This window comes from Gasterosteus aculeatus, chromosome X (assembly GCF_964276395.1).
Source record: "Gasterosteus aculeatus chromosome X, fGasAcu3.hap1.1, whole genome shotgun sequence".
NCBI classification, from domain to species: Eukaryota; Metazoa; Chordata; class Actinopteri; order Perciformes; family Gasterosteidae; genus Gasterosteus; species Gasterosteus aculeatus.
Window position 1 is genome coordinate 8,704,407 of NC_135698.1, and position 15,987 is coordinate 8,720,393.

The 15,987-nt window shown below is 45.6% G+C and overlaps 1 protein-coding gene across 17 annotated transcripts in view; it reads right to left on the reverse strand.

Annotated features, from left to right (window-relative positions):
- The window catches only part of mef2aa (myocyte enhancer factor 2aa), a 51,232-nt gene that overhangs the window by 3,637 nt on the left and 31,608 nt on the right, over positions 1–15,987 (reverse strand). For 2 of the 17 annotated variants that reach the window (XM_078082474.1, XM_078082473.1), the window contains exons 4-11: positions 10,141–10,272; positions 9,938–10,072; positions 8,387–8,600; positions 7,002–7,061; positions 3,043–3,227; positions 1,801–1,824; positions 357–477; positions 88–211 (exon numbers count right to left, since the gene is read on the reverse strand). In XM_078082474.1, coding sequence (XP_077938600.1) covers positions 88–211; positions 357–477; positions 1,801–1,824; positions 3,043–3,227; positions 7,002–7,061; positions 8,387–8,600; positions 9,938–10,072; positions 10,141–10,272 — 995 coding nt within the window. The remainder of the gene's footprint in view (positions 1–87; positions 212–356; positions 478–1,800; positions 1,825–3,042; positions 3,228–7,001; positions 7,062–8,386; positions 8,601–9,937; positions 10,073–10,140; positions 10,273–15,987) is intronic. The other 15 variants (XM_040162417.2, XM_040162416.2, XM_078082478.1 and 12 more) reach the window with 11 other exon arrangements.

Genomic DNA, 15,987 nt, shown 5'->3' on the forward strand with positions numbered 1-15,987 from the left:
CAGCATGATATCACAGAGCGCGGTGGGTGTTGCGTTGATGTGAGGGCGTCTGGAGAGTGTGCCTTTGTTTGAAAGTGTGTTACTCACACCAAAGAATTAAGAGCTGCCTGGCCCAGTTGATGCTGTTGCCATGCCGACATGGAGCCCAATGAGAGCCCAGGAGAGCCGAAGCCCTGTAGGGAAGAGATCTCGGCGCTGCTCAGGGAGAACTCTGTAAAAACAAAAACAGCCAAACGCAGTGAGAACTTGTTTTGGCTACAACACCACGTGCCACTGAGAAAAGAGCGAGAAACAACAGTGTGTAGTGCGGTCAAGGCGCTTGTTATCAGTCTGAGGGGGGGGGGGGGCAGGCTCACCAGCTGGGTTGTAGGAGGTGGGCATGCCGGAGTAGAGCAGGCCCTGTGGGGGCAGGCTCGGGGTGGTGACAGACACCACCGGAGTGGCCAGTGGCTGGGAGCCGCTTATCCTCTGGGTGTTCTGCAAATCACAAAGAAACCATAACGAAAAGGCATAAGGCCAAAATACAACTTGAAAAACTACTTCACTCTAATAATAAGCAATATACAGATCGTCGAATTTAGAGACAACATTTGGCATATACTATGCAGGACATATTCTGGTAGTGGAGGTTATCGATGTAATAACAAAGGCAGCCACTAGGTGGTAGTGTAGCTTCATGGAAGTCAATATTCTAATGACGGTGTTTGTGTGTTTACAGATATATTAAAACAAGGATAACAACACAGGAAGAGATATTAATTATGTGCTTTCTATTGGGATGTCACCCAGATATTTTTCACTAAATTAATGTGTTTGTAAAAATCAACCTGCATACATACTTGTAAATCCCCCCAAATAACTTCCGCAAGCTTTTAAAGTAACTAATTTATTTCAGTAATCATTAGAAATATACATTGTAAGTAGACAACAGGCAGATGTGGTCATCAGAAAAACCGACATGCAATAACAGGGACACACAGTTAATCAGGTTTTGCTTAGCAATACATAAAAAAGAACGCTAGAGATAGTGAGGGAGAGGAACGCACATGATGGGCAAGCCTCATGCCACAGCATCAATCTCCATCTCATTCGGAGATCACAGCCAGTCTAGTGATCAGTTTTACGAATCAAATCAACAACTCTTAACTCAGCGGGTGCAGGAGGATAATCCCCCAGTTTTCAGTGCAGTGGCCGGCATGCAGTCCACACAAACGCACACATACACGGCACGGTGTGGTCATGCCGCAAACGCACTCTCCAACCCCACTAATTAAATGCAGTCATAGTTTACAACAATGCTGTGACAAATCCTCGGAATACAATGTAATAAACCTATGTGCAGCTGCCAACGGGTACATTTGAAGCAGCATTGCATCATAATCTAGTGGATAGCTTCCTTGCTTTGTTCTCCAGCCAGATGACTTCACCAAACCCCAAGTATCTCACAGCGTGATGTCATTTAGGATGATGTCATCTCCATTTCCTAAGAAAAAGCTGTAAATCATTTGGAATATTACCCAACACTTTTTTAATTCATAAACTTTTCACATGAGGTTTTCAGACACACACACACACACACACACACACTCCTGTTGGTATATAACTAACGTGGACGTGTCGGAATCGCAACCCAATCTTTTCACAGGCCAAACCCAAAACATGCAGTGACAAAAAAAAGTATTATTATTGGCATTTCTTAGCCACGCTCCGATTTGAGCACTGCCTTTAATCTGGCATATGTGATTACCGGAAGTATGTTCACACGGTGGCCATTTGCCGAAGGCATTTATCAAAACTCACCAAATCCATTTCCTCCTCCTCCGACTGCCCCCAACGGAAAAGAAGAAGAAAGGCAGGGTTACAGAAAAGAACGACTGCGACTGCAAATCGCTCTGGAAAGTCGTGCCAGCTATCTAGATTGTACGGTAAAAGGGGCATTAAGGAATATAAAATGGTGTGTCATCGTGAAATCACACATTTTATAGGCCGCTTGTATTAATCAACAACTTTTCCAAAGCACAGGCACTGCGTTACCTTGTCCCTATCATGTAAAAGATCCAAATCCTGGACCAATGCCAGGGAAAAGGGATCCCAGTGTATAGATTAGTTGTGGGTATCGGATACATTTCTTCCCTGGTACCAACAATGGCCGCAGAGTACTAAGTAGAGGAGAGAATTTCAAATCCTCTCTGTGCTGAAAGAGGAACCACAGCCCATCTTCCATCTTTTCGGTGCTGTGGGACATACGGCGACCAGGCCAGGGCTTTCTTAATACCCACACTCAATCAATAGCGGCAGGAAGACACGACAAGGGCGACAAGATATTATCTGGCTCACACCCTGGGCCCCTGATTAAGTCTTCATCTACACTCTGTCACACTGAGATGTGATTAATTTAATACCATTATGGCCTAATGACAGGCTGTCTCCAGACCTGCCACAGCCAGCGCCCCTCTGCGGCCTCTATCAGAGTACTCCAGTACCTCTCTGAAGAACCCGTTTCAGATCTACCGTTTCCACATTCCCACACAATGCCTGTAAAGGGCCCCGGGCTACTCGAAGCTCTGCGAAGGAGGAGCGGCCACAGTAACCCCGGGTTTATTTACCAAACACAATCGTTTTCCTGGAGTGGCTCCTGTTCCCGACAACATCAGGAACACGCAACAGTATGTTTTTGCTGGCTAAAGAAATCCCAGGCGAACAGTTTTTTTGGGCCCGAATGTCAATTTATGATGATGAAGAGCGTAGTTTAGCCTCAGGTGTTCGTTGTGGTCGGAGCGCTCCGCACTTTCATTGTCGCAGTGTGAGAAATCCCCTCATTTAAATGTGAACTATTTAGTGCGACTTGTGATACCTGGGCTGCAGATTCTTGTCCACGTGGAAGAAGAACGCAGCACGAGAAGAACAAATGTTCGGGGTATCGAAACATTCCGCTGTGGAAGTCTGGATGAACCTAAACGGAGCTGTGGTCAGCCCTGCAGCAGTACTTAAAAGGTCCTTTGGCTGGAAACACTTGTGTGCAGTGGTGTGCTCCGTACTCACCAGCGGGGGCATCATCCCTTTGCTAGATGCAGGGATAACGACCCTCAGGTCTGGCTTGCGGCCTCCCATCCCCATGTTCCCTCCAGGTGGTGGTGGAGACTTGGTGGGCATGACTTTACCCAGGCCGTTGCCGCTGGGGGTGCTGAGGACGCCCGGGGAGCCCCTGGGGTTAACAAAACCGTTCCCTGCAGAGGTACACAGCGACAGGAACACATCATCAAACCACGGACCGTGACTGAGAACACTCGCAGTCACCATGCAAACCACCTCACACAGCGTTGTTTTTTTCCAGCTTGCTCCAGCGTTAAGTGTTTACAACCCTCTGGGAAGTTTTTAATAGACTTGGATAATTATCCTGCACATTTACAAAAATAAAATGTCCATTTCAAAATTGATGAGCCTTTTATTTTTTATTGTGAATGATTACATCAGTCAATTCTCTGCATCTTGAGATGAGCAGCAGTTCACCGACAAATGTACCGTGACTGCTTAAAAAGAAATAGCTGCCATTACAGTTGGATAAAAAAACACTGAGAGATGGTGTTGTTGATGGTCTTGGTGCTGTTTTAACACCGTTCCCACGAACAATAGCAAAGTGCAAGACACTACAAATTCACACCTTGATGCTTATCGTTAATCGTCATCGTTACTAGTCTTTAGTCATTTCCTGAGCCGCGTCCAACATCCACCTCCCTCGCACACAACTTGTCCATAATAAAAATAATAAATCATACCAGTACCAAAAAACGCAAATTGTCACTGGAAACTGTCTTCACTTAGTATTTCTCCACCGAAACAAAGAAATTAATTCTTCGTGTTTTTGTTGGCCCACAGTAGTTTCGTTTTCAACAAACAGACCTGCAAGATATTCAAGGCGAGATGCCGCAGATTCCAAACAAATCCACTGTTATGAAAACGGAGCTGTGAATTTGTTATCTAAAAAAACAGCAATATTTCAAATCTGCATGAATTTCAAATTGAATTCGAGTTGTGTAAGCCTACGTAAAACTACACCTTACCAACACATACATTACGAAACCCTTAAAACAAAGTGAAGAAAGAATGAACGGCGCCTAGCGCTGCATCAACAGATCAGTAACACTTCGACAAGTTGCGGCCTTCCCCATTGTGTTTGGTGTATCCCAGTGTGCACAATGAGCAGCCTCCTGCATAGGAACATAATGGAACAATAGCCCCTCGGACTACTGATAAGGACAGCAACAATTCACGGTCAAATAAACAGTTATGGAGCTGACAAAAGTATCTCGCAGCTGAATCAACAGTATATACAAGCAGCGATGGCCTTCGCTTGATGCTTTGATCATACGAGACTCGGCTGCTGCAAGAAGAAAAAGACTGTTTACACAATTAGCAGAGTAAAATTTCTGAGTCCCTAAAAATAGCAAAACTGATTAAAAGCAGCGAAGATGTCATTCAGTGGGAATGCGACGTTGGTGCATGTAAAGGAATTGGTTAAAGCTTGGCAGTTTCAGACTTTCCGATAACAGTCGGTCAGCGCTGTTGTTTTATTCTGAAGGGGCCTCGGCTGCGGTCTGAGGACAGACAGAAAGCAGCGCTCTGTTCGCTAGCTCATTTAGCGGTGGATTAACCCACCTGACTCGCATATCTTTGCAGAATCTGCCTCTGATTATGTCCTCAGATGTCTGATGATACATAAATCCTACTTCTTTCAAACACTTGCCAAGATGGGAACACATGTCTGAACAAATACTCGGCCCGCAAAGTTAATTTTGAGCCACGGTAAGAGCCACAAGTTAAGACCCAGCCTTTCAGCGGGAACGTTTTCGGATATCTGCCCTCGTTCCATATTCAGACTTCACCAACGGCTCGGTAGATGCCAATAAATCTTCTCCAACTGAAACCGGCGCGCGTTGAAAGCTGTTTGGTTTCTGTTCGTTGTGCTGAATTATTAACACGGCCCGCAGAAGGGACATTACATACGGGTCGTGTTTACAACTGAAACGTTGAGTTTTCATTTTAAATTCAGGGATAGAATATCCCACGTGCGTCATGTCCAGGCAAAAGAGAAAAATGTCTGGACGAATGAGAAGAAATAATAGATGCGAATCAAGGCCCCCAAAACTGTTTTCTAATAATAGCCCTATTGTTGTGTCTCAGAAAACTACAACCAGACAGGATGTGCAGGAGGTGATTTGTTATGGCTAAAAGGAACATGGCAAGAAGGATAGTATTTGTTCTTGTTTTCTATTCTTTTAAATCCACAAAGGTATAATCGCTATCATCACCCTACAACTTTGAATACATGTTTTGACATTCAATCTACCTACATTAAATAGCTATTTTCACCTAACCTGACGTGCAGCTTTTTACACCACTACCTGATCTACGGAGCGTGCAAACGAACCACAAGCAAATAGTGTTGAAAAGATGTGTACAGCTTGCAGACGTAATTCACAAGAGACCAGGCTCATGAATCCGACACGTTCACCACAACTTTAATTCCAAATGTTCACCAGTCATGGACCAGCATGTAATTAGGTTTAATTGTATGGGCTGTTGGAAGAAAAGATCTATTATAGAAATGCAGACCACAGTAGCAGCATCAAATTAGTCGACTAGACAAGAACAATAACAGATGGCTTATTTTAAAAAAGGACTGTCTGAAATGCGTTTGCCTGGCAAATCGTGCCAGTAATGTTCACAACGCCATGATCACACAGAACATGTCCTGGCAAATTAAAAAAATTAATAATTAGTTATAAATTACCTAATTAGCAAATAATAACTTATCCAGATCCCACAATTAAAACAGCTGCCCATATTGACAAGGACCCAACAGCTGTGTGTAAAATAATCTTCTATTTGCCATTCAATAAATAATATATAATATAGAACTTGCTGACACCATTAAACAGGAGTAAAGATGTCACACAGCACGTCTTGCATCTAGCCACTTTCAAAGACTTCTGCTGTGGTCAAAGCTGCCACTGGTGAAACATCGGAGCTATGTCAGGAATGGTCATGTGACTGCAGGGCTGGAAAGGTCCCTCCACCCTTTCTGCTGTTCTACACACTTGGTACAAACAACAGCTGCAGCATGCTCACACGGTGCCAAATGCTGACGGCCCCTGGCAGAGGATCCCGACTCGGTACCACACCCTGAACTTAAAACGTACCCAGCGCTCTTTAAATGTTGTAAACCGATCCAAGGTGCTCTTCATACTCTCTAATACCTGGCCAGATATCTCACTGTAAGCCGACATTCTTATGGTCACCAAACAAGCTACGAGCATTAGATACCGTAGCGTTTGACAACACCTCACTCTATGTAGTGCAGCGGACCAAGGGACACGGAAAGAGTTAAACTCCACCTGCCTCCACCTCTCACACAGCACGTTGCAGCCATGACAGGCTGTCCGGTCATTGTGTGCTGAGGACTTAGGGGGATGTCATGGCCTGAATACCAAAAGGGTTATGTTGGTCTAGGCATCCTACAGACCTTGCCCAGCCCTTTAAGGGCTGTCAGGGTAGTGGAGGGGGGGGGGGGGGGGGTGGCGAAACAGATGCACCTGTCAATAGAGGCAAGGAAACAGGATGAAGCAGGCCTACGTAGAGGTGGCAAGTTTCAAGGAAACGCTGCGTTTATTCATCAGTCGGTTGGGCAGCCAATTGCCCGTTTACACCTCGGTTCAGTTTCAAGCGCAAACACCACACTTTGTGAATGCCGCGGAGCCATTTCCCATCTGCTACCCACGCATCCAACAAGCACATAATACGTTTCCTCAACGGAGACGAGCAACACTTGAGTTCCCTTCGCATGCAGAGGAAAGTCCAGCAAAGGCACCGTTGGTCAACGATGGGGACGACGGGCTCGGACCAATCACAGATGGATACGCAACGATCCGGCTTGCGTGCTAAGCAGGAGGCCGATTGGGCAGAGCTACAGAGAGCTAATATATCTCTCCGGGAGGACTTACCCGCTGGGCTGGAGCCCACACCACTTGGCAGTGAAAGGTCTGTGTTATCCAGCCTGCCACCTAACGAGATGCACAGAGTGATATGATTAACCATCTGCATGCTCCTGCAAGCTAGCGGAGCATGTGGTGGAGATGCCAGACAAGACATGAAAATGCCATGTAGATCTTAGTTCAGCGCGCACGTAAGGCAGGCATGTGTTCTCATGATGGGAACATTTGTACTCTACTGTATGACTAAAGAGACTAAAGAGAGCTAGATCAAGCCGGGTTCAGAAGGGTGTTTTGTTAGCTGTACAAAGTCAGAGACGGTGACTGCAGGACTCCAGTATGAGGACTCACTTCCAAGAAGAAATTATTTTTAGAAATCATCTACCGTGAAAGTGGCTACTTTTTCAAGAAATACACTGAAATGACAGCACAATGACAGCTTGTTGTGTGAGAAATAGACATGAAGTGGACCTCCCTGCGCTTTGGGAGGTGTTAGTTGTTTTTTCCTTACATGTGGTTGATTTTGAATGAAGCATTTCGCTACTTGTTGCTAGTAGTGTAACTGAATCTTCAAGTCTTCAAAAGCCATCTGGACTGACAGTCAGAACAGTCATACAAGCACTGACGTAGTCTCACAATAAGATATGTGTGTTAACAAGTGTGATGTGGCATGCTTGTCCTTAGGTTGTGTACATCCACAGCCGGCTCATTCTATGAGAATCTACACGCATCAGAAACAACCAAAAAAACCTTGAAGTTACTTTAGCAATAGCTCAAAACATCAGCTTGATTACTTTCTTGCGGAGAGTCAGGTGATGGGATTGACAATAATCCCATGTCTATGGTCAGGTATGAAACTAGAGCCAAAAAGCTATTAGCCTAGCTTAGCATAAAGACAGTGAGTTTAAGGAAACAGCTAGCCTGGCGCCCGGCTGAACATCTACTGAACAACTTGGCTAAAGCACTGTGGCATTAGTGCGGATATGTGCCATAACTATAACACGGCTGCATGAAGGAACCGGTTTTATTGTCAATGTGAAGTAGAATCTGAAAGAAATGCTTTGGTAAACATTGTTTTATACAGAAATATTATTCAGAGTAGTAAAAGCAACACTATTCAGTTCTGTCATTAAACAAAGTGTTAATGGGGGTCAGATCACTACGTGGCTTGAAGTTTTGGTTACATCTTGCCCCCCTGCTTCTATGCTAAGCATCCGTTCTCACCAGTTGTCCGACAATGAAAAAAAGAACATTTATGCTATCAGAATTTTAACAAAGATGATACTACCACATACGAATACACACAAAAGGACACTAATCAAATAAATAAATTCTGCAGAGTGGATCATCCTCTGTACACCACTTTGACCAATTTCCAGGTGATGTTTTCTACTAACCTGCACTGGTGGGCCTCTGCGGTCCTCCACTTGAGCCCACGTTCCTGTGCAGGGAGGCCTGTGGAGGGGACAGCATCCCACTGTCACTCAGGGAGGCAGCGGCTGCTGCCAGGGCCTGGCTGCCCAGACTCCCTCCTGGCTGGTACATGGCATTGGGATTGGACACAGGCACTGCCACATGCATGGAGAAGTTCTGCTGAGGCAATGCTGAGGGCTAGAAGAAGGAGACAAACACACACAGAGGTTTACACACAAACACACTCAAAACCCAAGGTCTAATGAGGAATCTGATGGGTCAGTGGTTGTCATGGCATCATTAACAGAGAGCATCCCTCGAGGGTTCGCTTTAATAAACAAGGACATTTTAAACTTGGTTGTCGCTTCAAAAACAAAACATTTTATGAGACATTTCTGCCTGAGACGAGGGGTGCTGTGTGACGCCATATAACCTTCAAAAAATGTTGATTCTCATTAACATCACACACAAGGAAGGCACACACATCTCCAGTGCTACCGCAACACACGCCAAACAAAAAGACATGCATTCAGGTGATCACTTCGGCATTGCAGCAGTCAGCACTACATGTGTACTTGTTGTACATTGTGTTTCTGGGACCAGCAGAGACGGGTGGAGGGGATTCACAACTGCAAGAATCGTGACTCACTTTGCATTCACCTACCAGGCACTGACTGTGCAAAGCGTAAGTGAGGATGACAGGTGGCAGTGGGAACGTTTATTCATAGCATTATCTAGTGAGCCAGTCAGGTGTTATCATTAGTTTGTTAATGGCAAAGTGATGCTCTTCATGTCAGGGACATACAGAAAACGACTGCTTAGTAAGCAAATGTTCTGGCAAAATTCTAATATTGTCACGCATGATAAGATCACAAAGGATTTGTGGTATTTTAGAGGGTGAGCCATTGTATTATTTGGTGCAGGAGAGAGAAGATGCTAAATGACAGTGTAATGTTAGTGTGCTCTGGGAACACTTTGATGCCAGAGCTGTTCAGGAGTAACAGATAGTTTACGGTGGAATGCTTTGAGAGAGAAGCAATAGAAAGATTTAAAAGGAGAAATTGTAAATTTTACCAAGGGACTGTTATTTTTTATGCGAGGAGATAAAAACACGGTTTGAGATGCAGAAAATAAACAGACCGCCGCAGATCTTTAGGGATAAACTATTAAGATACGGGAGCAAGTATTTGTACATTCCTGATGTGTTTAAATAGTGACGGCTGTTTGATCTTTGATAACATGACCATGATACTAGGGTGTAATCTTTCCAGCAGAAGCATGGAACGTCTCACCTGTTCACATGAAATGTGATCTTATCAGGCTGTGCCAAAATATCAGTCGCAGAACAAATCAACATGAGAAACAAACGCACACCCAGTGAAGGGGGGCATTAATCGTAAGCTAGAGTAGCTCTGAAAGGAGTTGACAGAGGTTCTGGGGTGTAACAAAAAGAGGAAAAAGTTAAATGAAAAAAAAGGAGTGAAAATCCTTTGTGCCACAAAGCCAAGCAAAAACGTTGCATTGACAGTACTTACGATTTTATGATTTCTCATCATATTATCAAACTCCTCATTAATTTTTTTATACTTTTCTTCTGTGTGAGGAGTGAGGACATATGAGGCATCGGGGTCCGGGCTATCACAACCTCTGTGTTCTTTCTTGTTTAGCGCCTGTAGTGAACATCAACATAAAGACAGGAATCAACACAAAACAGCAGGAGACAAAAGGAAGTACTTACACCACAGCGCTTGTACATTAAATCACTCTCTTCGTTTAGTTTGCCGTAATGGTCGTCCATGAGGGGGCTGTGCCCAAAACAGTCTTCAGGATCAGGGCTAGCACAGTCATTATGGCCTTTGTTTCTCAATTTCTGAAAGGAAATTGCACAATTAAAGAGAAACAATGTAGCAGTTGCGTTTTGTTGCTTGTTACCCAATGTATAAAACATATATCAAACATGTAGGGGAATCAATATTTGTCCTCCAATTTCTATATTTGTTTACAGCACAGTATGAACAGCTGCTGCACCGATGCGAGGCTGCGTTATAGTTCGATACAAGGCTCTGCACCAACCGAAATGTGACTCTACATCCTTTCACCCTTCAGAAGTGTTGAGAGAAACAAAATATTGTCCGCCTCCTTCCACCCCCCACCCCCACCCTTCGGAACTCCATCCGTTTTTTCTTCTGCATTTTTCATTATGTTTCAGTTATCATAAGTCAACCAGCTGGAAGAACCCCCTGCATATGAAGATCCTACAAGACAGTCCCAGTCTGAAACCAGTATACAGTCATATCATCGATGTTATTGCACAAGGAAGATAAAAATGCTAATCAAATGTGGTCAAAAAATGAATAAATAAAATATTATTTGAGCAGGAAATTAAACAGTTATTGCAAAAGAAAAGCACTCATAAGTACATACAGCAGGGTGTAAAGAATAGCACTATTTCAAAATTCAAGAAAAAAAGAAAGAAAATATGTCACACAACTTAAATGCAACGCGGTGCTCTTTTGCTCACTTCCTTACAGGCTGTTCTCTGCTCCTCATTACAGCTCTGAATAGCAGTTGTTAACAAGACCTGCTGACAGCATGTGACAGCAAGTGATATCAAGGCAGTGTACATCAAAACATGATTTATGTGTGGCTCCCGAGGTCCCTCTATCAGACTAGTGCAGGTCCACAGCAGCGCCCTGCCCGTCTGCGGGCTGCCTCGGAGGCCGCGCCGCTACAGGAAGGTCACCGACCCCGGTGGATGCGGGGGGGGTCACGGTGTGAACCGGGCGAGAGGAACCTACACGCACTAATGAGACCGCACTCTCTGTTCTATCACCCAAGAAAGTGGAGAATGCGTGTGTGTGCAAAAGGAGAAAGAGAATATATATGAGCAGGCGTGTCTGCGGCACATATGTGCCGTGTGTGTGTGTGTGTGGGTGTGTGTGTATGCGGCAGGAACGGACGGGGGGGCTGGGGGTGTATTTCTACAGCTGCTACATCCTCTGACACCAACGTAACAGTACGTGTAGGTCTGTGCAGACGATGTGGCTAACCCAGCAATGCTCACCACAACCTCAGTTACATTTCCTAAAACCTGCAGCATGGCTTTACGAGAGTCGATAATATCGTCGCTCATTTAAACCAGACGACTCTTAATCACTGGCCTGCTCACTCCGTCTCCAAGCGTTCAGGTGCAGACCTTTTCCAAGCAGTGTACTTAAGGGGAACAAGAACGACAACGTGGAGGAATAATGTAGAGGAAAAACCCACATCTCTTCAACGATATGAAGTGTTGACAATGCAGAGAGAGAGAGAGAGAGCGAGAGAGAGAGAGACTCTAGATAATGAATGGCCAGCATTGTAACACAGATGCATTACTGCGGTGCGGTACAGAGCAGTGGCATTCTTCTCATTCTAAGAAAACGCCCTTGCTGGTCCATTTCCTGTTTACTGAATGAACCCTCTCTAGTTAGGGTCCTGAAAGGCCTGTGTTTACTGTGGTTAAACGATCCGCTTTCTCCCCCAGTGAGCCAAAGATCTGATCTCAAACCTGCAAATTTAGGTTTCCAACCTACTCATTATGGGAATACTTTGGTCAGGACTGGTTGCGCATGGCTGTGTGAGATGGGCCGGGCTGCTCTACTTTCACAACAAGCCTGGCCAGCACCCACGCACACCACGATGAAGGGGTTGCAGCAGCAGAGGGGGTGAGCATAACCAGATAGCAGATCCGACTCCACGAAACAATACGTGAATCACCAAATGTGTGCTATCTTCACAAAGATGCACTGTGTATGGACAGCGTTTGACGGCCGTAATTCGTATTCTGTTAAATGACTTGGCATGTTTCCGATGCCCTGCTGACACCGGCCACAGCTCGCAGTAAATGGATCACTGGATCAGCACACGGCCAAACAGGTGTCCCTTTTCCAAACACCTGTCGGGACCTGGCTCCCCACGCTGGCCAATCAGAGGCAGCGGCGCAGAGATGTGGCTGTAGAAGGGACCACGTCGACATTGCTCTCGTATGTCAGTCTGCTCCAGACGCTACAATGAAAAAAAACCCCATCCTGCTTGTTTCAAAAACTTCCATCCATAAAAATTTATAGGACAATTAAATATGTAACTTAGTTTTACCTAATGAATAGTTAAGACGCAAAGCAGTTTTCAAAAGCTCCCCTCGATTGCCAAATCAAGTTGTGGGGTTCAGCTTTAGAATGCAGAGTTGGCTGGATGTGAATGCAACTTGGGATTTTCAGATGCCTTTCTAATGAACGATATGGGCCGTTTGTTGCGGGAAAGGGGGCTGGAGAGAGTATGGACAAGGGAACTTGTGTAATCTATTCACAACGTCCTGAGAGGCTCACAAAGATGAGTGGGAACAAGGCCAGCTGCTATTTTCTCACAGCAGTCCAAACCTGTATTGATAGAAATGTTGCTCCGAGTGGCTGACGTCAAACCAACTGGGCACCATTGTCTGCGCATGCACGTATGTGTGTCCGTCACTTGACCTCCTGTGATACCTGAATGTCTCTTAAAAAAAACATGTTCCGTCGCTGGAGGCCTTGAGGCTTCCTTATGCTGAAGAAAACATCCATTCGCCATCTCCGCCTGAGCCCTGAATAATAACCTACACTGGCTGTAACCATGGGGAACATTCAGCAAAGTAAATGCCTCTCTACATTTGCAATGTACTGAATGTGATCAGCGTACTACTTTCCTTTTTACAGAAATATAATCTGCCCCATCGGTACCTTAATAAGACAGCTCAATTCAAGACCTTAGATTTACTTCTAAGGCTCGTACTCACATTTTCCTATGGCGAAATTGAAGCAAACACTATCCCATGTATTAAAAATAAGACTGAAACCATTGCATAAGCCACCTACATCCCCTGTTTCTTCAGTACAACGTGCAGTGCTGCTGTGAGTCTTGGAAAACAATTTCCCTCTAATGTTCTCCCTCGCCTGAGTCAAGAGAGCTTTCTACATTTAACTTATTCATGTACTGTACAAGCAGGGTGAAAGGAGACAGATAGTGGTTTAGTATAAAAGCCGAACTTGAAAATGGGGGGGGGAGATGGTTGAAAGGAAGGCGTTGGGAGGCTGTTTCTTCCATGGCTGCCTGAATCACACTCACAGTAGCTTTCACAGTTGGCGGAGCACCACCTGACCTGTGACTGGCGCACCACTACTCTGATAACAGGCCCCTCACCGGCGGGATGGCAGAACGGGCGGAAATGACACCGAATGTTCCGTGGGTGCAAAAGCAACCACAATGTTTAATGCATCATTCAATCCTTCTTTGAAGTCAATCGAAGCTACTTTTCAACCCGGCTGTTGTGCCGCCGCCTTCCCTCATTTCAGCCGGCTCTCCTCGCACGCCAGTTGCTGTGAATTAGCCCTTGCGCCCGCCGCTACACGGAGCGAGGTAGCGTGCTAATCCTCATGACATCACCATTGTGTCCAGGCCGTTCCACCTAATGTGCTTATCAAAGGGCTTCTTTGAGTGTGAGCGCACTGGCAAATCAGCGTGGGGAGGCGGCTGATAGGAAAGCTTTTATCTGCAAAAGGAATATTCCTGCTTTTATATAACATCTTAAAGAGACTTTCACTACAGCCATGCTCTCTTTTCCCTGTGGTGCCGTAGTCTTCACTTGAGGGGAATAAAAGCCTCCTTCGGTTGGGCACCGTCTGCCGCTCTAGGTCACCGTAGGATGCCTTCCTCGATATTGTGAGTTGAAAGTGAGGGGGGGGCAATTAGATAAGGCGACCTCTGTAATTCCCAGACATATCTTGTTTAATCTCGGGAACATTACCCTATGCTGACTGATATGAGGATATGGGGAGGGATTCATGTGCTTCCTGTGGCTTACTCCATTGTCTTGTTACACATCGGACAGGAAGAGCAGCGGGATGGGAGCCACTCAATTGTCTGCATTTAATTTTGATATTGTTTTTTTGTAGCTGTACATACATGGCGACATTCAATCCCACCTGAAAGGACAGCACAACATACCGTGAGCTCGAACTGCAGTGAGACATTAACCCAAAGACAGGAATGCTCACAAAATCGGAAGCAGCGATGGATAAATACAAACTCATTATATTCTATAGTGTATATCCCGCAAAGGATTACCTGCGTTCAACCAACTAAATTGGCAATTAAAAATAGCCCATCCATCTTAGTGAGTAAGAGGAAATTGCTGTGCAGTGAGCTGTCCCTTTGGAGCGTTCTGCTCTGAGACTGTGGTGAATGACTGATGTGACAAAGCTATTAGCCGCCATAGTCAGAGGGAACAGTCTCAATCAGCAGACTGCATATTTTCAGTATAGACAGGAGGGAATTCAGCTACAAATTGAGGATAAAGGCAAACCAATGTCATCTTTATCTACAGATTAAAAAGAATGAGAACACACTCTCTGTTCCCACTCCACAAAGAGAATAGGTGGCACACATTAATAACTGATCAGACTGAATTACACTCCAGTCAAATACATTAATATGGAGATTATTGAAAATTTTTATAACCGTTTCCATTCCCCGTGTCTCTCTCTCTCTCTCTGGTCATTGAGTGGATCATTAGCTGTCAGGGCCCTTGAAACCATACCCCCCAACCCTGAACTCCCATTCCTGCTCGCCTCTAAAATATTCATAAGGACAATTAGGAGTTCCGATAAGGCGAGTACGGAGGGCCGGGGGAGCGAGCGGCAGAGACGGCAGGATGTGCCAGCAGGACGTCTGTTCTGCAACACTCTATACCCAGACCACAGACCTGTCCTCGTCCATCTGAGACACAGCGGCCACCCTCTTTGCCCCCAGCCAGAGGAAGGCGGCACGGTGCCAGCTCGCTCCCCTCCTCCCCCCCCACACCCAATCCCCAGCAGGCCTGGCTCTGTCCTCGCTCCTGGGCAGGAGGGGTCGGCCGCACAGCACGCACAGTGTGTGTGGGGGGCGGGGGGCGTAGGGGGGGGCACAAGGGCAAGCGGATTGTTGCGCGGGCTAACCCACAGACGCCGCTGTGCACGAAGGTCTCATTTCAGACACTCAGCCCGCAAGGTCGTTGAAGAACGAAGAGGGTGGACTCAAGGCCGGGGGGGGTCTAAAGATCTTTAACATGGCTGGCATCACTGTTGCTGTGTAACTAGATCAGACCAAATTAGGCAAGCTTAATGTCTGAACATTGACCTATTTCATGCACGTATCACAGTTTGCCACAGGTAGGCGGTTGGAGCGCACTTTGAGAATTGAATGCATTGTTGCATGCCGTCCAACACGGTGTTACTGCAGAGAGGAAACACAAGTATAAAACACTGAAACATGTTTCTCTTTAGTGAATAAACTTCAGATTTTGAAAGAGTATAGCAATTGTTTGACCTTGAAGTATTAACTCGTTTGCATCAATGGAAACTAATATATGAAAGAAGGCAGCGTGGCATGTGGTCTTGTGTTGTTCTGTCTCCTTTTATTATGTGCTCTGAAACAGACCTTCTGAGGGGGGGAAAAAGGCTCTGACGTCAGTGAAGTACAACACGTGCTAAAAGCTCAAATCTCTCCGCTGTAACCTGGTAACAAGCGTCACACACCG